This window comes from Camelus bactrianus, chromosome 20 (assembly GCF_048773025.1).
Source record: "Camelus bactrianus isolate YW-2024 breed Bactrian camel chromosome 20, ASM4877302v1, whole genome shotgun sequence".
Lineage (NCBI taxonomy): Eukaryota > Metazoa > Chordata > Mammalia > Artiodactyla > Camelidae > Camelus > Camelus bactrianus.
The window spans coordinates 37,788,239-37,813,711 of record NC_133558.1 but is presented as its reverse complement, the minus strand read 5'-3'; the positions used below and the strand labels follow the sequence as shown (position 1 = coordinate 37,813,711).

Sequence of the window (25,473 nt, the reverse complement as noted above, 5' to 3'; positions counted from 1 at the left end):
CGCACAGCAAGCCCGGCGCATGCTCCGAGCGCGGCGCGGCTGCCGCTGAGGGGAGTCGAGTCTCCCGCGCCCGACCCTCCCCGGCGGGGCTGCTGCCGAGCCGCTCGTCCTGACCCCTGGCTGCCGGCAAAGTTGGTGAAAAAAATCCGAGTCGTTCGGAAAAGAGCGAGAAAAGAGGGCGCGAGGCGGTCGGAGGCCCCGCCGGGGAGCCGTCGCGCCGGGCGGCGGGGCCGGTGAGTAGCGGCTCGCAGCGGGGCGGCCGGCCGCACTCGGCGCCCTGGCCCCGGGGGCGGGCCCGCCGGTCCCCGCGGCCCGGGAGGCGCCCGCCCGGCGGCTAGGCAGGGCTCAGCGGGGGCCACCAGGCCGGGCTCCCATCCCCCGGCCCGGCTGCCGCGCGCCCGCCTCCAGCGCGGGGCCGGGTTCCGGCGGCGGGCGGTGGGCGGCGGGCGGCAGCCTGCCCGGCGCCCCCTCCCCTCCCCCGGCCCCCGGCTCCCGGGGCGTGGGCTCTGGGCGGGAAGGAGCGCGGGGCGGCGGGGACCGGGAGTTAGGTGCCGGGTTAGGGTTGGCGGGGAAAGGGCCCAAGCTCCACCCCGGCTCCCCGACCCCTCCTCGGCCGTGGGCCCCCTCCCCGCCCGCGGCCCCACCCTTCCCGGAGTTTTGCTCGGATTCTGCCGGAATATGAATGAGCCTGAGTGCGCGGTCTCCTTGACACCGGCGGCCGCAGCATCACTTTACTCCGGGATCCCGGAGCCACCGGCAGCTCCCAGGCACTGGAACCTGAGAGCAGTAACTTCACTCTCACGGTCTCGTCGAGTGGCAGTAGAGCCTGAAAAGGGCTGTTTGCTTCTGTAGGTTTTCTAGAATGCCTGACTTCTTCTAGATAACTTCATTGAACCTAAGAAGTTTTTCAGTATTTTCATAAATATCGCCACACCTGCATTGAAGTACAGTCTGTGATGAAAAAACCACCCTTTTGATAGGGGAGTTAGCTCATCGTTTTCTAAGTTATTGGACTGCTGTTGGTTGGCAAAATCTTTTAAAATTAAAATTCGGGGAAAAGAGCGCTTATGTATTAGTGTCAGGGTTTTAAATGGTTGACTTCGGAATTATGCTTATTTTCTAAGAACTAAATTGTTTTGGTATAGTTCTTTAGGTCTCGAGTCGTGGCTGTTAATCACAGGAGTCAGGCTGCCTGTGTTAAAATCTGATTGCATTTATTTTTTCTCTAAAGTTTATTTTTAACATTATATGGTAGAATTGACTTGTTAGGTGGTGTGCAGTTCAGTGAATTTTAGATTCATGTAACCACCATAACAATCAGAATATAGAACCGTTCTATCTCCAAAAAACTTGTTCTGTGCTTTTATATCCTTCCCCTTACCGCTGGAAATTACTGATCTTTTCCAGAAGGTCATACAAATGGGATCATAACAACATGTAACGTTCTTTCAATCAGTATAATGCCTTTGAGATTCCTCCCAGTTGTTGGATCAACAGTTTATTCTTTTTTAATGCTGAGTAGTAGTCCGTTGGGTGGATATGCCACAGTTTGTTTACACATCCACACACTGAAGGACATTGGGATTGTTTCCAGCTTTTGGTGATTATGACTATAGCTGCTGTGAGCATTTCGTATACAGGTTTTTTTGTGTCAACAAAAGTTTTCCTTTCTCTAGGGTGTTGATTAGAGTAGGATTATAGGGTCATATAAAGTACCTTTAACGTTATAAGAAATCGTCACACTGATTTCCAGAGTGGCTGTATCATTTTTCATTCTCACTAGCAACGTCAGAGTTCCGGTTGCTCCACCTTCTCTCTAGCACTTGGTATTGTCCTGTTTTTAAATTTAGCTGTTCTAATAGGCATGTAGTGATGTCTCACAGTCTGAATGTGTCTTTAACTAATGGCTGAAGATGTTGAATATCTTTTCATCTGCTTACTTAGTATGTATAATCTTGGGTGGGTTATCTGGCCAAGAGTTTTGCCTATTTTTTAAGTTAGATTGTTTGCTTTCTTATGTTGAGTTTTGAGGATTCTGTGTGTGTTCTCAATACAAGTTATTTGTTCGACATGTCTTGCAAATATTTTTCTTGCAGTCTATAGCTGTTCATTGTTTTAACTGTCTTTCACAAAGCAAATGTTTTTAATTTTGATGAAATGTAATTTATCCATTTTTTCGTGTGTACATATTTTGGGATCATGTCTAAGAACTTTGCCAAATCCCATGTTAAGAAGATTTTCATCTTCAAAAAATAATAGTTTTACATTTAGATCCATGATCCATTTTGAGTTATTTGTACAAGGTGTGAGGTTTAAGTGAAAGATAATTTTTTTGCATATGAATGTCCAGTTATTCTATCACCAAACAAAACTTGTCTTTTCTCCATTTAATAGTTTCTGCACCTTTGTCAAAAATCAATTGGCTTTATTTGTGTGGGTCTATTTTCAGGCCCTGTGTTCTGTTCCATTGATTTATGTATCTTTCTCTATGCCAGTATCACACATTCTTGATGAATGTAACTTTATAGTGTCTTAGAATTGGGTAGTTTGATTTCCTCCAATTTTATTCTTTTTCAAAATTGTTTTAGCTGTGCTAGTTCTTTTGCCTTTCCATATAAAGTTTAGAAACGGGTTGTCTCTAACTGCAAAATGTCCTGCTGGTACTTTGAAGTTCTGTTAAACCATACATCAATTTGAGGATAATTGCTGTTTTTACCTTACTGAATCTTCCAATCTATGCGCATGATGAATCTTTCCATTTATTTCGGTCTTTGTTTCATTAGTGTTTTGTAGTTTTCAGCATACAGATCCTATACATGTTGTGTTAGATTTATACCAAGAAAGTATCTTTTTTTTGCAACTGTTATTATAATTGTCATTTAAAGTTTTTTTTTGTTTCAAATTGTACATTATTGGCATATTAGAAATACAGTGGAGTGTTCTGTGTTGTTCTTGTATCCTGTGTCCTTGCTAAATTCACTTTTTAGTCACAGGATTGTTTGACTCCTTGGAGTTTTCTACACAGTCATGTCATCTGTGAATACAGTCTTTTCCCTAATTTGTAAGTATTTTATGTATTTTTGTTGCCTGTTGTCTGCCTAGGACTTAGCGTATGATACATAGGAGTAGTGAGAGTGGACATCCTACCTTGTTCTCAATCTAAGCGGTAAAAAGCAAAAGTGTGATATTAGCTGTAGGTTGTTTTTTTTTTAATAGATGCCCCTTATCAGGTTGAAAAAACCTTCTTTTGTCTCTAGTTTGCTGAGAATTTTTCTCACAAATGGATGTTGAATTGTGTTAAATAGTCCCTCTGCATCAGTTGATATGGCAATGTGATTTTTTTATGTATTGCTGGATTCAGTTTACTAGTATCTTGTTGAGGATTTTTGCATCTGTGTTCCTGAGGAGATGTTGTCTGGTTTTCTTTTCTGTACTGTCTTTGTATGGTGCCTGTATCAAGATAACGCTGGTTTTCCAAAGTTAAGGAATGTTTCCTCTTCTATATTCTGGGAGAGATTGTGTATCATTCTTGAAAAGTTTCGTAGAATTCTCCAGTGAAATTACCTGAGCCTGTAGGTTTCCTTTTGAGTTTTTATATTATGAATTCAATTTTTTTAAACTGTTGTATCAGTCTCATTGATTTCTGCTTTTTTATTATTTCCATTCTTTTGCTTGCTTTGGGTTTCCTTTGCTCTTATTTTTCTAGCTTCTTGAGGTGGGAGCTTAGATTATTGATCTGAGACTTTTCTTCTGTTCTAAGGTAAGCAATTAGTGTGTAAATTTTCCCTCTCAGCTGTACATTAGCTGTGTCCCACACATTTTGACATATTGTATTTTTATTTTCATTCAATTCAATTATTTTAAAAATTTCTCTTGAGCTTCTTCTTTGGCCCATGGGTTGATGAGACTTCTGTGTGTTTAATTTCCAAATGTTTGGAGATTTTCCTGTTATCTTTCTGTTACTGATTTCTAGTTTGATTTCATGGTGGCCCCATTATTTTAAGTTTTTTGAGGTTTCTTTAATGGCATAAGTGTTCTGTCTTGGTATATGTTCAGTGGGTGTTTGAAGTATCTTCTGTTGTGTGGACAGTTCTATAAACATTGATTAGATTCTGATAGTTTAATTTTGTTTTTAGAATTTCATTTTGTTTTATTGTAGTATTTTTGAGTGTCTCTCTGTGTAATCATTTAATTCTTTCTGAAGTGGAGACCTAGAAACTATTCTTTAACAAGTGCTCCTAGGTGATTCTTATAATCGTGCAAGTTTGTGAAGCACTAGGGACAATTACTAAGACTCCATTAGGGACAAAGAAAGGAACATTCTTCACATTTCAGCATGTTTTGTGTAGTGGTTGTATAAATGGATTTTCAGTTATGGTTGTTGGAATATAATAGCTAAGTAGGCAGGAGCTTAACTAGTAATTTTAAGAAGTATGAAGAAATTGGCTTTCTGTTCTTTTCAGTCTAAGATGCAAACAGTACACATTCTATTACTTTCATTCTATGAGCAACTATAACTAGTCTGAAACTGAAGAAAAAGTGGGCGGGATAAGGTTGTAGAGGACTCTTTGCAGCCCGACACTAAGGCACTGTAACCAAGAGCCCAGCGGTGCCACGTGGTTGTGTGGTATTACACACAACCCTTCTTGAGGCTGCTCTTCTAGGGGTGTTAATTACTACCTGTGAGGATGAAAAGCCCTTTCCTTAGATTTTGTGTTTGCTGCCGTTTTGGTGGTAACTGCCTGTGGAGGATTTATCATGGTATATAAAACTGCCATTTTTTGTTTGTTCACTTTCACTGTGCTAAGTGCTTTATCTGTGTCATTGATCAGCAGTCCTTTGAGGTAAGCATTCTCAGGAGACTGAAGCTTAAAGGTTAAGCAGTAACTTCACAAAGAGCACAGAACTAGTAAATGACAGCTTTAAATCAGGCCTTGACTCTGATGCCCGTAGTCTCTGTGAAAGGTAGAACTATGTAATCTCGGTTCACTATGCTGTTGATAAGGATTCAAAAGTAAATTGTCTTATTGTCCCTCTTTCCAAAGACTTTACATTATCTGAACAGGGTGAGGAATGGGTCTCCCTCATGGAAATAAATTCTTGCAATGCAATATAATTACTTCTTGATAAAACAATCATAGCTTATTTGATTTTTTAATAATTTTTATGTCATGAAAAAATCATTTCATTTTAAACCACAGATTTAAGAGAGAAGATCTGATCACCTGGAATTAAAGTTGGTACAGAAACCTTTTCCATTCCAAACATGTTGGAGGAAGATATGGAAGTGGCCATCAAGGTGGTGGTCGTAGGGAATGGAGCGGTTGGAAAATCAAGTATGATTCAGCGGTATTGCAAAGGCATTTTTACAAAAGACTACAAGAAAACCATTGGAGTTGATTTTTTGGAGCGACAAATCCAGTATGTACTTGGCCATTTTATCCTCTCAGTTTTGATTTGTGAGCGGTGACCAAGAGTGTCATCAGAATAATGTATCATGGCACCTGATTATCCAGCGGCAGTAGTTTTCACATCCCTTTGTGTGCCTTCACCCTTCTTCCTCCCTCCTCCCCCATCTCTTCCCTTCCTCTCTCATCTTTTCTTCTTTTTTTCCTACTCCTCTCCCCCTTCTCTCTTTTTCTGTCTTACATCTGTTTTATATTTATTGGTGGCACCTTGGGCGCTTCTTAAACACAGACTGATGCTTGATTCTACTGTGATTTCTGTCCACTATTTTATTTGGAAGGAAAGTTACCTACCTCAGAATAGTTTTCATCTCTTATATTATGGGATCTATTTGTTTAGAATGTCTCTTCTCTTTTAAAACCGGGCAAGACTATATAGAAGTTAGAGAATTAATAATTTGTTTTTACTTTAAAGAAATAAGAGAAAACAGATCTGAGAGGATTATGTACTCCTATGAAAAGGAAATCAATTGAATTCTAAAACACAACAAAGTAATACTTTTTGTCGTTTGTCCTGAGAACTTCTAAGGATATTTTAAATTGTAGGAGGCAAACTAAAATATATTACAGAGAAATGAGTAACATTAAATAAATCTGACATAACTATCCCAGACATTAGCATCAAAGATGCGTTCATTGCTTTCAAGATTGTTGAATTTCTAATCTGTATTTTATTACTCTCTTTTTAAAAAATTTTTTTATTGTTTCCTTTCTTAGATATTTTAAGAGGATTCATTTTAGGTCATGATGATGTTTATTTTTTTTTACTTGTTATCTGAACCAAATTAATACAGTTGACCCTAATTGTTCGTGATTTCCCCATTTTAAAAAAATTCTTATTTTTTATTGAAGTGTAGTCAGTTTACAATGTTAGTTTCAGGTGTACAACAAAGCAATTCAGTTTTATACATACATGCATACATACATACATACATACTATGTGAATAGTCATGGGGCAAATTCAAGTTTTGCTTTTTGGAAACTTCTAGAATTTTTTTTCCCCAAATATTCTCTGTCTGCCGTTGGTTGAATCCGCAGGTGTGGAGCCCTGGGATCCTGGTCTCAGCCACCACGGTCTGTGGCTATGGAAGGAAAAAACACGGCAGGAAAATCCCAATCGTGTAAAACTATAGCTTTAGGGAGTGTCTCACCCGTAACTCTCACTGTCGATCAAGGTATCAGCGTTGAAAAGCACTCAGATTTTTTTCAGGGTGGAACCAACAATGTAGTTTTAATGCCTCAAGATTTGACAAATAAAGACCGTTTCTTGGCACGTGAAGTTAATTCATCTCGTTTCAGAGTTAACGATGAAGACATCAGGCTGATGCTGTGGGATACGGCGGGTCAGGAGGAATTTGATGCCATAACAAAGGCCTACTACCGAGGTATCGTGGGCATTTGTAATCTGTTCCAACATGTTCTTTTGGCTGAACAAAGACCTTTGCTTTTTTGGCTTCTGCACAAGGGTTGCCCTTAAAGAATGTTTAATTCCAAACCATTTTTTAGAGCCCCCAGGCCATTATTCTTCTAAAGATCTTGCCGAGTAGTAAATGTATACTTTGTACTGTAGCCCGTTTGTCTGTGTTAGCATCAGGGGACTCACGCGGGCCCTCCCGGACCTAGTACGGCAGACCCAGGGGAGTGCCTTCTCGGACTCCGGGGAAGTGAGCGGAAACTAACATAAGGAGAAGTGAAGCCCCTGCAGACAGGGTAGCATTTGGCTATGTCAAGTTCAAGTGCCGGGACCAAGCCTTTTCAGGGCTCTGGGAGTTGAGAGAAGCGGGAAGACCACGATGATAGGACTGGAGACCCTAAACTGGGGTGAAATTCCTCTTTTTATATACCTCGCTTTGTCTCTAAATTCGCAGCATGAAATATATGGGGGTTGTGTGGGGGAGGAAAAAAGTGAGTTGGCTTATTTCTTTTTAAGCTTTTAACAATTTGATACGGCAGTATTCCTTTTCAACTAATATGGTTATTTTTAAGTTTTTCTGTGTCTGTAACTTAAAAAGGCAAAACTGAGTCTACAGTTATCTCAAAATAAAATTTGACTTAAAAAAAGGCAAATCAAAATAAAGTTTGACTTAAAGAAAAAAAACTGGTCCAATGTGAAAAATGATTTGATTTGAATATAAATAAAATGGAGAAAGCATGAGAACTGTACAATTCAGTAAATTATTTGGGTCCCTAATTTAAAGAAGACCAGGTAGCTAAAAATATTTTATTTTCCGCTGTAGTTGAGGTATGAGTGCTTTCTCCAATCTTTGCCATAAGACTGTTCAACATTACTATCTTTTAATTTTTTTTAACTTGGCTCATCCAGTCAGTTGCATACTTCTTGTTTGACTTGTTAGGCATGCACAGATCATACTGTTTCTCTTTCATATGTTTATTTTGCCAGAAAGTAAAAAGAGAGCCCATAATTATTAGTATTTACGTCTTAATTTGCTGTGGGTGATGTTTAAATTTCTTTCCACTTTGTTTCGTTTGGACTAAAAGACTTTAAAGAGCTTTGATGCTCCTGTACTTAATGTTCTGACTCAAAACAATCGTAAATGTATAAATAGATCTGTTAAAAGCTTTTCTTAAAATGTAACCTTTTTAGCCAGCTATGTCAAAGGGGCACAGAGAATGGGGTGCTGAGACGAGTCTTAGGTGCCAGCTCTTCTCCCTCGCTTACCAATTAGGGGACAGACGGTGTGATGTTACGTGAATTGAGAAGCAGCACATTGAACACGCTTCTGTGCTTTCCTTTGGGTTCTATCTTGATGCTCTTGGTTGCTGACAGCAGAAAAGCAGTTTCAAACTGACTCACTGTTGACTTGCTAGTGCGAGCAGAGTGGCTTTCAGGCGCGGTTTGTTCTGACTGTAACCTCCCTGATCCTCTGGGCTTGCCATCCTCCCCACGTGGGGTTCTTCCTCCTGCTGATCTTCCTCTTGGTTGCAAGATTGCCACCACCAACAGTGGAAGCCATGTGCTTTGTTCACTTCCTTGGGGACACAGAGTTACTTCCCACAAAGGTGGATCTAAAGTCCTGAGCTTTTATCTGATTAGACCACCCTTGACCAGATTACAGTAAGTAGTTAGAGGAGTGTGATTACCCTAATTGGCTTGGTGCACCGGGGCCTCCCCCGAGCGGAGGGTAGGGTTATTGGCCTAAACCATAGGGTACAATGGGGGAGAGGTGTTCTCAGGGAGAGGGGAGAACTGGATGGCAGCTAGACAACCAGGTAATATCTGCAGATACAGATCAGATGATGATGTAGTTAAATGTAAATAAAGGCTAGGAGGAAAAGATAAGGGTGGGAAGAATGAATTAAGATAAGGATTTAGTGTGTCTCTTATAAAATTATGACATACTGATTTATGTCCTAGATATGTATTATTCAAGATGCATAAAAATTATAAAAATTATTATAGCTCATTTAAAAGACCTATTATATTAAGACCGTTGCTTAAAGATATCATTGTATTCTTAGAGTGCTGGCTTAATTGTATAGTGAGACATGTTGAAAGGTGACGTCCTTGTAAATAGAATAGAACAGAGCACAGATCATATTAGGAGGCCTTTCGGATCCCAGATGACTCTTAAACTCTTAAGAAAGCCCACCCTAGGCAGTAGAAACCATACAGAAAGTTATATACAACATAAAATGGACTTTTATTATAGTTTTTTTTTTTTTTACTGTGACTTGGTTATGTGGGAAAAAAATGCTTCTGACTAGTGGTATATGGAAGTGAGTTTATAGCCTTGAGACCTATTATTTTAGATTATGCACATAAGCAGAAGAAAACTTTTTTTAACAAAATAACTTTCACAAAACAAAATTTTTAGAAATAAAATAGCTCTGGAAAATAAGCTATTTATAAATTATAATTATATCTATATTTCAATAAAAATTATAATTATAAAATGCAAGAATTAGGGAACAACCGAATTAGACTATGCATGTCTCAGGTTTGTTTTGAAATTATCTGAGCTTGGAATCTGGGATAGATTGGTTCATTGAATAATTTGTGTGCTTTAGATTATATAGAGTGTCAAAAGGGAAAGGGATAGCATTTAAATCCACAGTAATATCTACAATAGTATTTTTAAAGCCTTGCGTTTCTGATTGGCCTTTGCTGGTATTCTCCAGAGCAGTGTTTCTTAAACTTTAATGTGCACATTAAAGCCCCTGGGAGCTTGTTAAAAATGCAGACTTAATTTAGTAGATCTGTGCATGGCTCTGAGATTCTGCATTTCTCTGACCTCCCGGGTGACCTGGGTGCTGCTGGTTCTCAGAACCAGCCTAGAGATCAGACTCTTGTAAGCTGTTCCAGTGATCGGAGGACTGTCACCCTCTGCACCTTATGTGTTGTGGTGGGTAGTTTCTGAATTGCATTAAAATATAGTCACCTTTTGGGAATGATCTTATTAATTGGGAATAAATACTTGCTGTTGGTGATCCTATCGCTGAAAACAAATTTATTCAGGTCTCTGTGTTTCTGACGTGTGGGTAAGTGGAGTCTGTTAACTATTAGCAGGGACCCATTTGTGGGTGGCGTACCGCTGTCTGCGATGATGGGGAACTTTCCGTGGTGCGATTCTCAGGGTAGGTAGCACTGAAAGAAGATAGAACAGTAGGAAAATAAAGGTCTTTGTGAATTATATGAACAGAAAACACAACTGCCTTTGAATGTCAGCAGAGTATCAACAGCAGAGAAATGAAAGCATTAACTCTCCTGAAGATGGCTGGTACCGACGCAGAGCTGGAGGTCCAGGGACGAAGCGACTGGGAGCAGTGTAGGGCCCGTGTCGAATGAAGAGTTGGTTGGTGCGTCGAACAGGCACAGCTCATGAAGGTCCCAAAGTGCAGCTTTTGTGTGTGGGTCTCCCCATCCCTTTATATTTTACTAGGCAATAGAAGGAGGGGAGGTCCTTTTTTGATGGTACCTTCAGCTCCCGTCTGTTCTGGTCACTCTTAAGCAATTTTTCTCAACCAGCTCAGTGATTTCTAGTCATGAACATAATCTCAGTTTGGCATTTGAACAGCCAGTCCTGGGGCAGCAGTCAACACTCCAAATGTAATTTAGCATTAAATCTCTCCTGTCCGGGGTTTGTGCAGGTCAGTCGTTGTGGTCTGTGAGGGGAGTGGATTCCCATTGTTTGTTTTTGTTCTCTGATTGCTGTGGCTAGGACTTCCAAAACTGTTGAATAAAAGTGGTGAGAGTGGGTATCCTTGTCTTGTTCCTGATTTTAGAGGAAATGCTTTCAGCTTTTCACCATCAACTATGATGTTAGCTGTGGGTTTGTCATATATGGCCTTTATTATGTTGAGATATGTTCCCTCTGTGCCCACCTTCTGGAGAGTTTTTATCATAAATGGATGTTGAATTTTATCAAAAGCTTTTTCTGCATCTATTCAGATGATCATATGGTTTTTATTCTTCAATTTGTTAATGTGGTGTATCACATTGATTAATTTGAGGATCTTGAAAAACCCTTGCATCACTGGGATAAATCCCACTTGATCGTGGTGTATGATCCATTTAATGTATTGTTGGAGTCAATTTGCTAGGATTTTGGGGATTTTTGCATCTGTATTCATAAGTGATATTGGCCTGTAATTTTCTTTTTTTGTGATATCTTTGCCTGGTTTTGGTATCAGGGTGATGGTGGCCTCATATAATGAGTTCATAAGTGTTCCTTCCTCTGCAACTTTTTGAATAGTTTGATAAGGATAGGTGTTAACTCTTCTTTAAATGTGTTTGGTAGAATTCACCTGTGAGACCATCTGGTCCTGGGCTTTGGTTTTTTGGGAGTTTTTAAATTACTGATTCAATTTCAGTACTGGTAATTGGTCTCTTCGTATTTTCTGTTTCTTCCTGATTCAGTCTTGGCAAATTGTACTCTTCTAAGAAACTGTCTGTTTCTTCTGTGTTGTTCTTTTTGTTGGCATATAGTTGCTCATAGTAGCCTCTTATGATCCCTTGTATTTCTGTGGTGTTGGATGTTGTGACTTCTCCTTTTTCACTTCTGATCTTATTAATTTGGGGTCTCTCCCTTTTTTTCTTGATGAATCTGACTAAAGGTTTATCAATTTTGTTTCTCTTTTCAGAGAACCAGCTTTCAGTTTCATTGATTTTTTTTCTATTGTTTTAGTCTCTATTTCTTTTATTTCTGCTCTAATCTTTATGATTTCTTTCCTTCTGCTAACTTTGGGTTTTGTTTGTTCTTCTTTCTCTAGTTGCTTTAGGTGTAAGGTTAAGTTGTTTGAGATTTTTCTTGTTTCCTGAGGTAAACTTGTATTGCTATAAACTTCCCTCTTAGCTTTGGCTGCGTCCCAGAGATTTTGGATCATTGTGTTTATGTTTTCATTTGTCTCAAAGTATCTTTTTATTTCGTCTTTGATATCTTCAGTGATCCATTGGTGGTTTAGTGGCATATTGTTTAGCCTTCATGTGTTTGCAGTTTTCTTTTGGAGGGGGTAATTAGGTTTATTTATTTATTTTTGTTTTCATATTTTTCATCATAGGTTACTATAAGATATTGAATATAGTTCCCTGTGCTATACAGTATAATTTGTGTTCATCTATTTTATATATGGTAGTTATTATCTGCAAATCTCAAACTCCCAATTTATCCCTTTCCACCTCCTTCCCCCTCTGGTAACCATAAGTCCATTTTCTATGTCTGTGAGACTGTTTCTGTTTTGTAAATAAGTTCATTTGTCTTTTAGATTCCACATATAAGTGATATCATAATGGTATTTTTCTTTCTCTTTCTGGCTGACTTCACTTAGAATGATGATCTTTAGATCCAGCCATGTTGCTGCCAGTGGCATTATATTATTCTTTTTTGTGGCTGAGTAGTATTCCATTGTATAAATATACCAAAGCTTCTTTATCCAGTCATCTGTCGATGGACATTTAGGTTGTTTCCATGTCTTGGCTATTGGAAATAGTGCTGCTGTGAACATTGGGGTGCATGTATCTTTTCAAATTAGAGTTCCCTTCAGATATCTACCCAGAAGTGAGATTGCCGGATCATATGGTAGGTCTGTTTTTAGTTTTTTGAGGAATCTCCATACTGTTTTCTATAATGGCTGCACCAAACTATGTTCCCACCAACAGTGTAGGAGGGTTCCCTTTTCTACACACCCTTTCCAGCATTTATTGTTCATGGACTTTTAAATGATGACCATTCTGACTGGTGTGAGGTGATACCTCATTGTAGTTTTTTTGATTTGCATTTCTCTGATAATTAGTGACATTGGCCAATTTTTTTCATGTGCCTATTGGCCATTAGTATGTCTTCATTGGAGAATTGCTTGTTTAGGTCTTCTGCCCATTTTTCGATTGGGTTGTTTGGGGTTTTTTGTTATTAAATTATATGAGCTGTTTGTATATTCTGGAAATTAGGCCTTTGTCAGTTGCATCATTTGCAAATATTTTCTCCCATTCTGTAGGTTGTCTTTTTGTTTTGCTTATAGTTTCCTTTGCTGTGCAAAAGCTTATAAGTTTAATTAGGTCCCATTTGTTTATTTTTTTCGGTAGACTGCTCAAGGAGAACATTGCTAAGATTTATGTCGGAGAATGTTTTGCCTATGTTTTTTTCCTAAGATTCATCATATCTTGTCTTATATTTAAGTCTTTAAGCCATTTTGAGTTTATTTTTGTGTATGGAGTGAGGGAGTGTTCCAACTTCATTGATTTACATGCTGTTATTCCATTTTCCCAACACCACTTGTTGAAGAGACTGTCTTTTCTCCATTGTATATTCTTGCCCCCTTTGTCGAAGGTTAATTGACCATAGGTCTATGGGTTTATTTCTGGGCTCTCTGTTCTGTTCCATTGATCCATGTCTGTTTTTATGCCAGTACCATGCTGTTTTGATTATTGTAGCTCTGGAGTATCTTCTGAAGTCTGGGAGGGTTATTCCTCCAGCTTCGCTCTTTTTTTCTTCAATATTGCTTTGGCAGTTTTGGGTCTTTTGTGATTCTATGTAAGTTTTAGGATTGTTTGTTCTAGTTCTGTGAAAAATGTCCTGGGTAATTTGATAAGGATTGCATTAAATCTGTAGAGTGCCTTGGGCAGTATGGCCATCTTAACGATACTGATTCTTCCAATCCAAGAGCATGGGATCTTTCCATTTCTTTTAAGTCCTCTTTAATTTCCTAGTGCACTTCATGTTGTCCCAGAGTTCTCTTAAACTATCCTCATTTCTTCTTTTTTCTCTTCTGTGGTACTGATTTCCATTAATCTGGCTTCTAGCTCACTGATCTGTTCTTCTGCCTCATTTATTCTATTTTTGGTTCCTTCTAGTGTATTTTTCATTTCAGTGATTGTATTCTTCAATGCTGTTTGGGTGTTCTTTATATTTTCTAACTCTTTGCTAAAAACCTCACCCTCTATATGTGCAACTATACTCCTCCCCTGTTCTCTGAACATCGTGATTCACCATCATAACTTTAAACTCTTTCTCAGATAGATTGCCTGTCTCCTCATCACTTATTTTTTCTGGGATTTTATCTTGTGCCTTGGCCTGGGAGATACTCCTCTGATGCTTTATATTGTTGATCTTTCTATTTGTATTTTTAGGTAGGTCAGTTATGTTTCTTGACCCTGGAGAGGTGGCCCTCTGTGAGTGATGTCCTATGTGTCCAAGAAGTACACTCCTCTCTTGTCACCCAAGGGCCAGGGTGCAGCTGGTCCCTGGTAGAGTCTGGCCTGTGTTTGTGGATTCCTTCCATAGGCTATGGGATTGTTGTTTCCTTACCGCTGGTATCTGCCCCCTGATGGGTGAGGCTGAACTGGAGGCTTATGCAGATTTCCTGGCTGGAGGAGTGGTGCCTGCCCACTGCTGGGTGGAGCTTGGTCCTGGACCAGTGGTGGGTAGGGCTGTGTTCTCACCCAGTGTGCTGTTTGGCCTGAGGCTTCCCTACAGGCTGTTGGTTGCGGCCGGGTCTTGGTGCTAAGGACCCAAGTAAGATGTCAGCCTCCAGGAAAGCTCTTGTAGATGAACACTCTTGGAATGTCCACCACCAGCTTTTATGTCCCCTGGGTGAGCCGCAGCCACCCGCTATGTCCCCAGAATACCTTCCAAAATCAGCAGGCAGGTCTGGCCCAGGTTCTATGAAATCACTGCCTCTGCCCTTGAACCCAGCACACGTGATTCTGTGCTCTTCCTAACTTGAACAAGTGTCTTTGTTTCCCCAGTCCCTTGGGGCTCCTGGAGTTAAGTCCCGCTGGCCTTCGAAACCAGATGTCCTGAGGTCTCCTTCCCCCAATGCCTGAACCCCAGGCTGGGGAGCCTGACGTGGGGCTCAGAACTCTCACTCCTGTGGAGAGCCTCTGCTTTACACTTTATTCTTCAGCTTGTAGGTCATCCACCCTGGGGGTATGAGGCCCGATTACATAGAGAGCACGCCCCTCCTACTGTCCTGCTGTGGTTCCCTCTTTATGTGTCCAGTTGAAGGTCTTTTTTGTTAGGCTCCAGTCTTTTTTCCAAATGCTTGTCTAGCAGTCAGTTGTGGTTTTGCTGTAGCGAGGGGAGGCAAGCTCGTGGTCCTACTCCTTTTTCTCAGTTCTTAGAAAAAATTCTTGAAAAGCTCAAGGGAGTTTCAGAGTTGTGTAATGGGTTTCTAGGCATTTTCTTTATAAATTCTGCAAATTTAATTCGCACACATTTTGGAATCTGGTATTTGTCGTCTGTTTTATTGATACCTCAGTCAAAGTTTTGTTAAAAGGGTCTTTTTTCTAACTTGTTTTAGAATATAATAGAGAAGCATTGGGGTTTTTATTTTTAGGGTTTTCCTAAACATAAAAGAACTATAATGCATCACATTTTAATCTGGATGGATGGATAGCATTCAGTTAGAGGAATTTAAAACAAGTAGTTGTCCAGCGTTTGTCAGAATTACCGTGACTGTAAAAGTAATCCAAGTTGTTTGCTTTGTTTCTTGTTTTTCATTTTGGCAGTATATTTGGGTTCGGTAAGATGAGGTGGTTGCAGTATGCAGCGTGAAGACTGAGCAGCAGGTGAACCGCCCCTCCTCAGAGATGCGTGTACCACTGATTCTCTTGTATGACTTTCTTCTGTCATTTTAGGGCAGGTTTTATAAATCTCCTTTTCTCCAGCGGTTTAATAGTCACGCATTCTTTTTGTTCTTTGAGTGATTGCCTTTGATGTAACACACTGTCTGGGTGTCCCCTCCCCCCAACAGCTGGTCGGGGGCGGGGTTTATTTGGGAGGTGATCCCAGACTAGGACCCATAGGCTGTGTTCATGAGCCAGTTATTAATATGGGCAGTTGGGGTCCATCTCCGTGAGGAAGCCCAGAGACCGCCTCCCGGTGACCGCAGTGAGGCCGAGGTTTTTATCCCCCTCCCAACCAGGCATCGCATCTCCTTAGGGATGCACTAAATCAGGGCCCTTCTGAAGCATCAGAAGAAGCCCAGGCAGGAAAGCAGACCCCCCTGCAGCAGGTGCCGGAGGGTGGGGTCCTGGAAACAGGCCTGTCCTTCAGGGCTGCTGGGACTGTGCGGGCCGAGGGCACCTTGTTCCCCTCCTTTGAGGACTTAACTGGACCCTGGTCAGTCCTCCTCTTCCCTGGGCACTTCCCCGTTCCTTTGGTCTCTCTCCACTAAGTACCCCACTAAATGATTTTGGGTTTTATGAACATACTTTTTCTTTTATCCTTTCTGTCTTGATTTTTTAAACAGCAGTGTGCTTTTTTAGTTAATCATTCTTGGTACGTGTATCTCTGGTACCACTTGCTTTGTTTTTGTTGTTGTTTTAATGTGCTTCTCTTAAGAGTTTTTTGGTTTGTGTCTGAGACCTTGTGTACCTAGAAATACCCTATTAGACCCTCAAACATAAATGGCAGTTGACTGGATATAAAATTCTAGGTTTGAGGCTGACAGAGTTTTATAGTAAAGAAGAGTTTCTTAAAGCATGATTAAATAATGTTTTATTTATAGGTTAAGCAATATTAGAGTTCAAGTAAATATGAATTTACTTTTCAGTATTGTAGTGTGATGGCTCCAGTTTTATTTCTCCTTAAATTCTGAGGAAGTCTCAGGGTGTGTCTCTTAATCTGCCTGTGCCCCACCCCTGAGCTATGCGTAATTAATTTATTGTGTTGGTTTAAATCCTATTCTAAAGCAGGAAGGATTTTTCCAGAATCCTCTGCTTTTACAGTAATAGGGAACTGCTGGTCTTCTCTTTCATTAGTTGTTCTTTGGCTTTCTTCCCTATTCCCTCAGGTGGTGAACAAAGCTTTCCTGGCCCTGGAGTGTCTTAGGTGGCCCTGGTGTGTGTGTCTTGAGTCTTAGTAGGAAACTCTTGGACCTGAGGGGTCTGGAAGTCAGGAGTAACAGTGAGAAATCCTCTTGACTCTAGGACGGGTTTCTCTTGTCACCTGCTTCTGTCTCCACGCTGCCTGATCAACTGCTGATCATTTATGAAACCCTCTCCCAGAAGGTTGCTGCTTATTTTTAATCTTAGATATTATCAACTTAATGTGATAGTTGATAGTTAAAATATCGTCAGTCAGTGTAGTATGGGTATTGTGCAGTTGAACAGGGTGAAAACCTGAACTTCTTTTCTCTTGATTAAATGTAAATATTTTTCTCTTGTCACTGGTGCTTTTTTATTTAACTGAAGTAGAGTCAGTTTCAGTGTGTCAATTTCTGGCATACAGCAGCATGTCCCAGTCATGCATATCCATACATAGTTTCATTTTCATATTCTTTTTCATTAAAGCTTTTACAAGATATTGAATGTAGTTCCCTGTGCTGTACAGAAGAAATTTGTTTTTTATCTTTTTATATGTAGTGGTTATCATTTGCACATCAAACTGCCAAATTTATCTCTTCCCCCAGGTAACTATAAGATTATTCACTGTGTCTACAAGTTGGCACTAGTTCTTTTTCAGGGAGTGGGGTGGGGCGTGGTAATTATGTTTATTTATTTAATTATTATCATTATTTTTAGAGGAGGTACTGGGGATTGAACCCAGGACTTCATGCATGCCAAGCACACCTCTGCCACCTGGCTATATCCTGCCCCTGGCACTGGTTCTGAAAGTACATTCCTTAGCATCACTGGTACTCTACGAGAATAAAATAATATAGATTTTTTTTAAAAGTAAATAGAATGAGAAAATTATTTTTTTCTCATAGATTTTTCTTAAATCAGTGTTAGAAGGAATTAAGAAGCAAATGACAATGGGGAGGGTATAGCTCAAGTGGTAGAATGCATGCTTGGCATGCATGAGGTCCTGGGTTCAATCCCCAGTACCTCCTCCAAGAATAAATAAATAAACCTAATTACCTCCCCCCACCAAAAAAAAAAAAAAAAAAAGCAAAGACAGTTGTTACCAGGAAGAAGCGGGTAGCAGCCGGTCATTCATGCCTACTTTCTCTTCTCTCTGGCCCTTGTAATGTCATGAAACATCAGCATTTTGTGGTTCCACAAAGAATCAGTATAGCTCTGACGCTTGTGCAAATTTAAGAGTCACTGTTCTTGGTAAAAATTGGTTCTTTGAATTAGAAAATGGAGTTTATATGTTAAAAAATAAGCAGGGCTACAAAGATAAGTTCAATATTTATTTACATAAAGATTGTTTTGAATACGTAAAAGTTACCCTCACCCTACGGAGGACTGTCTTGTTAACATAAGTAACGTTTCTATTTTGTAACCTTACAGGAGCCCAGGCTTGCGTGCTTGTCTTTTCCACCACAGACAGGGAATCTTTCGAAGCAATCTCCAGCTGGAGAGAGAAAGTGGTGGCTGAAGTTGGAGACATCCCAACCGTCCTTGTGCAAAACAAGATTGACCTCCTGGATGACTCTTGTATAAAGAAGTAAGGGGTCTGCTCTTGAGGGGGCAGTGGTAGTTCTGCATAGTTAAAACCTGCTTTAATTTTTGCATAGACTTAACAAAATTTAGGAACGTTTCTGAAAAGACTGCCTTATACTTAAAAGTTCTGTGAGCTAGTCTCTGTGATTGATTTGGATTAAAAAAAAGTTCACACTGAACCATAAGTAAGGAGAATTAAAGGAATCATTTTGAAGGCCCTGTGAGAATTCCAGCCTTAGGTCCCTGCAGCACAAATCAGCTCTTCACATGAGGTCAAATCTAGACAGGGTGAATGTTAAGAAAAACGTCCTTAGATCTTCTGATATCTAGGATAAGTATGTTGATGAGTTTAAACTGGTAAGCAGCTTGGATTCATATTGTTTTGTATGTTCAGAACAATTATGCTCAAATTTGTGAGCAGAGTTTAGCGTCCAGATAATTTCTGTCTATAAGTATTTGCTTATTGCATTATTAATATGTTGCTGGCTTTGAAGATCTTGGCTTGGTTTTTACTTTATTTTTTTTAACATGTTCTTGTATTAGCCATCTGTTGCTGCATAACAAATTAGCCCAAAACCTAGTGGGTTAAAATAGCACATTTATTATTTCCCAGTTTTTGTGGGTCAGGAATTGGGGAGGGCTTGGCTGATGGTTCTGGTTGAGTTTTTCCCGAGGTTGCTGTCAAAACATTGCTGGGGCTGGAGGGTCCGTGCGGGGAGGGCTCCCTCACGTGGCGGTGGGCAGGAGGCCTCAGCTCCCAGCCTCGCGGGCCTCCCCATCACAGCATGCGATCCAGGAGAGGCCACGGCCAAGGCCAAGGCAGAAACCACTCTGTCTCTTACGATGGAGTCTCAGAAGTCACACCCACCACTTCTGAGTGTGCTCATCACACAGACCAGCGTGGTTCCAGGGTGGCTGGGGGGGGTGGTGGTAGGATTTGGGGGACCATTTCAGGGAAGCAGGAGTCACAATGAAACTAAAATTAGGAGTCCACGCTTGTAGACACACCAGTGTACTGACTTCAGCAACAAAGTAGTTTCACAGCCAGTAAGAGTAAAGTAAGTAAATGCAGTAAGACTTCCAGAGTAGGGTTAAATTCAAGTGTTTCTAAAAGCAGAAGAGAGAAAATTAAAGTATTAAATAAAGAAAAATGATACTTAACCGTTTTAAGGCTGGAGTTTAGTGAGTGTATAGAAAAGTGTCTTTACAGTTACAGTGTGGTGGCTGGTGTTTGTCCCCCAGAGTAGTGAAAACCGGAAATCCCGTTCAAGCCCCAAGAACGTAGCTTTTGACTGGTCTGGCAGGTCTGACCCCCGCCCCAAGCTGTATTCAGCAGATGTAATAAAAGTGACTTTTTAAAATAAATGTATTTTATTAATACAAGTAGCTTTATATGCATTTTTAAAATTGCTGTGCAGTGAGGAGGCTGAGGCCCTGGCGAAGAAGCTGAAGCTGAGGTTCTACAGGACGTCGGTGAAGGAGGACCTGCACGTGAGCGAGGGTAAAGCACCTGCTTAAGCCCTGACACAGGAAGTCGCTCTGCTCTTCTCGTGCCTTTTTTTAATTTAGAAATCATACTGGTAACGAGAATAGAATTTTCTTGTCATGGATCATTAAGTAAAATTTAAAGGCTTGATGCTACTTTGGGTTAGTCCTTAATTATGCACTAATGTCTTTGAATAGTTGTTACTCTGCAGCAAAACCCTGGCAGACTCGTTTTGTTTTTTGTCTTTAAAATTACAGCTGGACATATGTGAGTGTTCGTGCGTGCGTGTGCCTGATGCGTGCCTCCTAAGATCGCTGCGTTGTCCTGGGACTCACAGTAGTGGGCGCCCTGCTAGGCAGTTCCAGTGACCTTAACTTGTTAGTAACACTTCCTAGTTTAAGACTGAGGTTAGGGGAAGATGGCTCGTTTTCTCATTCCAGGATTGCTGCTCATTTTATTAGGCTGCAGCCCGACTGTTGCTCCCATGCCCTCTGAGTAGTACTTTTCACCTAGAGAAAGTGACGTCTTTTTAAGACTGAGTCATTTAGTTTTGCTGAATACTAATCACTTTTCAGGTTCTGAGAACTAAAGAGCCTGTGACTATGAGTAGCATTTTCTTTCTTTGCTGATGAAGTGCCTCTGGGCACTTACTGGTACCATCACTGTACTTCAGTGTCACTCAGATAAGTTTCAGAAGTTGAAGTTTTTCAGCTAGATTATATACTTGTAATTTAATTTTAAATTTGTTTAGTAAGTATAAATATTGTAGTAAATGATGTGAAATAACAGATTTTACGTGCATAAATTCTACTGACTTGGTAAGGTTTTTGTTTTTGCTTTCATTCTAGTTTTTAAATATTTGGCAGAAAAATACCTTCAAAAACTTAAACAGCAGATAGCTGAGGGTCCAGAGTCGGTGCATTCAAGTAGGAACAAGATTGGTAAGTACCTGGGGAGTCTTAGCCCCACGTCTGCCTGGGAGACTTCCTTTCTGTTCGTTAGTGTCATGCTTGCCGTTTTTTGTTTTTAGTGCAGTGTGCTCGTTTCTTTATGAAATGTGACTGGAAAGTGTTAGAACAGTGATTATTGAACTTAGGAGTATCAAGTCTCTTATTAAAAGGTATATTGAGTTAAAAGATACTTGATGAATTTTCGAAGCCCATCCGATACATTGACAGCAGGGAGGACTTTCTGTAGAGGCCTGTCCTTCTGAACCCTTGTTTCTCTGGTTGCAACTTGCACCATTTCCACACCTTTCCCCTCTCCTGCCGCCTTGCTGATCACGCACCCCTGGTGTTTAACCAGTGTGGGTGGAGTTCCGCTTTCCCTGGGGATCAGTCAGCTCTCCGCCTCTCACTGTGGCCGCGGCTCCCGGGGAGGTGCGCACCTGCTCTCTGCCCTGAGGGTCCTGTGCGTGGTCTCCTGAGAACCCCCGTCTGCAACCCACCCCTCACTACACACACAGCATTTTCTGGACCTATTTTACCTTTTCTTTACTCTCCCCTTAATGCATGTGCTCCTCCTGGCAGACATGGTTCTCAAGCGCCCTGAGAAACGACAGGCCGTCGTGACCAGCTGCTCTCTGATCTGGGCTCCTGGGCCCACCCATCTCCTTCCAGGGCGCTGAGCAAGGCCCTCCCTGCGGTAGATTCTCACTGGGGAACCCGTCACATGCGGGTCTCTCCTCCCAGCTTGTAAAAACAGTTTGGTCCACCTCGCTGTGCGGCCTCAGGCCCCACTGTCCCCCCAGTAGGCCCGCGTCTCCTGGGCCCTTCAGGATCACCTTCCTCACTTTGCTTCCGTGGCTCTTCCATCAACAGTGAGCTCCCTTCCCATCTGTCAGAGAACTGTGCGTTCCTCGAGGACTCTCCAGAAGGCTCTCAGCTGTCTGTCAGCTGAAGCCACGGCCTTCACTTCTCTAAAACAGACCTCACTACAGGGCATTGCCAGGTCCTTGAAGTTATATGATGTGGAGTTAAATAAGTGAAGTTACTAAAATGATCATATTTTCAGATCCAAATTTCAAAAATAGGTTGTTAGTGAACAGTTGCAGAACAGCACGTGGAGTATGTCCCTGGTTGGGTAGCAAAGGGAGGAAGAGAGAATACATTAGCACGTCTGCCCTCAGATGCGCCAGCTCTCTTGAGAGGATGCATAGGAGCACTGACACAGCGGCGGGGCAGTGGTGGGCTGGCAGGGAGACTTCACTGTGACGCCTTCTGTGCCCTGCGAACTCCGAACCACGCGTGCTGGCCATTAAGAATAAGTGAAATGAAAACAAAAGCTTAAAGTGTGAATGCTTGCAAATACTGCTGAGTTACTAAGAAGCTGGGCGCACAGGGCGCAGTAGGTACCCTGAGGTGGATCAGTGTCGATCTCTGTGTTTCCCTCCATTTACGCAGGTGTCTTTAGCGCATCTGGTGGAAGTCACTTGGGTCAGAATTCAAGCACCCTTAATGGTGGAGATGTCATCAATCTTAGACCCAACAAACAGAGGACCAAGAAAAACAGAAATCCTTTTAGCAGCTGTAGCATACCCTAAAACATCTTAAGGAGAAAGAGGATTGAATTACATTGTGCGGCAAGATGGACACCCGGCTGTCGTGGCATGTGACACGATTTCTCAGCAGACTTTGCACCCAGTGGTTCTCTGGGAGCTGACGGGCTTACCTGTCCCGCAGTGCTTTTCAGGATGGAACAAGATATTTGGGGGAAAACTTTCTGCCCTGTGGACTCATTTTAATTGTTTTACATTAGACGAAGCTTCTCCTGTTTTTGAAGGAATGCTATAAGAAATAGCAGAAACAGGTTTTGCTGAATTTTACATGCTGGAAAACATAAAGGAAATGCCTAAGTATATTGGTACAGATTTTAATATTATGGGCCAAGGAAAGACAGCGAGCCTTCTTTCTCTGAGATTGGTCATCTCGCTTTTCGGGAAATGGTATTGGATCTGAACACTTACAGAAAATACTACCGAAAGGTAACCCTCTGATCTTGCCAGAGTGCGTCCGTGTGTACTTTGGCGATGTCCCTTGTGCAATATCTGTAGACGCTAGAATGTGGGGTGCGCACGCCAATGCCTGGTACTGAAGTGAGCCGGAGGGGAGTGTGGTGTGTAAGGACACGTAGACTCTCATTCATTCATTCATTCATTCATAGAACCATTGACCATTCTAAGTTTTTATTTTTAATAAGAAATTCCAGACATATATTTTGCAAAGTGAGCTCAGATTTTAAAAGTGCTTTGTGCCAAAAAATATCATACCTAACTTTCAGTGCTTTACCTGAATTTGTACTGTTTATAAAGTCTTTTAAGAGCAGTTTTCCACTCTGCCAGGGTGGGTGACAGGAGGATAAATGTCTTAGTGCTGGAGCAGCTCCCAGGTGGGACTGGCCTTCCGCACGCCTGGCGGGTCCTTCAGGAGAGACGCGGCAGCCGCGGGGACTCCCCATCCTGTGCGTTCGGCCACGCCCCCAGCACCTTTTGCTGCTGACAATGCAATTTTGAACTTACAGGATTATGCTAACAATTTTATAAAATGCACAAGAAATGATCTGTTGTCTTAATCCATATGATGGATTTTATAACGCCCTGCAACACTAAAGCATCTTATTGTTTACACGTTTTTTGTACGGTATTTTTAAATTATCACTTAAAAATTTCTATAGCCTTCCATTTGTACAGCACTTTCTCAAGAGCTCTGTCAGCACCAAGTGCAAAGTAACTTCTTTTAAGAAATGGTTTTAATATGTAATCATGTGACGGGGCATAAATTTTGTGACTTGGGACAGTGGCTTTCCCACTAAGATAACTGCATGAACTCTGTTAAAATTAACCGTCATTCATCACTGACTTTGTTTTTAAACCCTTGCAATATACCTGGTTTTTACAGGATTTTAAAATATGTAAAAATAACTTCTCTTAGAAAATGTATCGTGAAGTCACTCCTCATTTGGGCTGAATGCATGTTTTATATATTCCTTTTGTATGTTTCTGTTTTGTTAAGTCTTCCGTCCACACCGCCCTCATCCCTGCCCAAGTTCATGTTGAGAACAGAATAGGATTTTCTGGGGCGTGTCGTTGAGGGGTCACGAGTGAGATGTGTGCTCCTCTTAACAGTGACGTGCTGGCGCCATCTATTTCAGAGTGGTGAAAAGGTCTGTTTTTCTGTCCTCAGTGGTTACCACCCCCGTCGCTGGCAGTGGGCTGGGTGTGGGGAGAACCTCGGCTCCTCATGGTGGGGCCGCTGTGGCCGTCTTCCCTTTCCTGCTCTCTGGAAATACAGTGTCTTTAATTTTTGCACAGAATACATTTTGCAGCAGATAGGTGGTCTTTAGTAGCAGGAAAATCCCGTTATGTAGCAGGTTGTAATTCTGTTCCACGTTAATTCAACGTGTGTAGATAGAAGCTCGTTATTTTTCTATATAAAAAATGTAATCTCTGATGATGGTTGCAGTTCCCCCGATACTCATAATATAATTTTATGTGCTTAGTTTTGTCCTTTTTTTTTTAAACAACTGAAGAGAGATCTTTGTTCCACATTTGAATTTTTTATTTGCACTTCTCTATTTTAAACTCAACCATAGTCATTTTAAATAATTAAGTAGGCCTGAAAATCAATCACAAGTGACCTGTCAAATACCTTCTCCATTTAATTCCTTCTAAAACCTTCAAAACTGACGTTAAGTTGTAACTGTCAGTCCCTACTGAACCACAGACGCAAGAGGAAGCTTGTCCGAGAACCCAGCACGCTGTGCACCAGTGGGCCGGGCTCATCTCCAGCTCACAGACGGAGGGCGGGGAGCGGTGGCCGTGTCTCCCTCGGGTCCCTCCTCCGCTCCGTGCGCCCACCGAGGTGATAGCATGTGAGACAGGCGACATAACTAAATAAAACCTGGCTGAACGGTTCCCTTCTTACCTGCCCCAAGTTGCTGGCGCGCTTGTACTTCTTCAAAATAAAGTAAAACTGACAGCCCGAAGGAGGCGCCGTCCCCTCACCAGGGACTGAGTCCCGTGCTTGTCCGGTTGTCGCAGGAGCCTGGGCCCCTGTGTCCCGGCTCCCGGGGGCTGGGCCTTCTCTGAAGACCGTGGAGTCGGGCATTGGCCCTCAGGACCTGACTCGCAGCTTCAGGTGAACTGCTTCAACGTCAGAAGTCGTTAACTGTCAGCATCCTTTTTAAAACCTTTGAAGTAGCTACTGGTAACTTGCTGAAGTGTCCCCATCACCACATCATTAGGGTGTCTGCTTCTCTGAAAACAAAATGAACTGAAACTTTGTCCCGCACCGCGGTCAGGCAGACGTACTCAGTCTTAGTATCAGTCATGAACCACACGAGCGCTTGCTTAGGTTCTCACCCCAACGTGGGAGCCTGTCACACAAGTGAGTCTACTTGCTGACAGGAAGAACCTGAAGCCGCAGTGGGGCCTGAAGGGCCCAGGCCCCTGGGTGGCTGGCTGTAAGAACCTTAGTCAGGTAGTGTTTCCCTTTCTTCTCTCTCGGAAGATCTGTAGGATGTTGGTAAACGGTCTCCTAAAAACAGAAACTTTGGGTTTAAAGGAAAACTGAACCCCCGTCTGTATTTTCATTACTACTCAATACTGCTTGTGTACATCTGAGTGGGAAGCCACTGTGTGTGTGGCTGTTGGTTGCACGTGTGCCCTCAAGCTTAGT

General features: G+C 41.7%; 1 protein-coding gene across 1 annotated transcript; it reads left to right on the top strand.

Moving 5' to 3' along the window:
• Positions 1-24,294, top strand: RAB23 (RAB23, member RAS oncogene family). The gene is made up of 7 exons (XM_074348980.1): positions 1-233; positions 5,202-5,421; positions 6,765-6,850; positions 18,160-18,316; positions 19,731-19,813; positions 20,647-20,739; positions 22,201-24,294. The coding sequence occupies exons 2-7, from the start codon at positions 5,267-5,269 to the stop codon at positions 22,338-22,340; spliced, it is 714 nt and encodes a 237-aa protein (XP_074205081.1). The 5' UTR covers positions 1-233; positions 5,202-5,266; the 3' UTR covers positions 22,341-24,294.
• Positions 24,295-25,473: the final 1,179 nt, after the last annotated feature.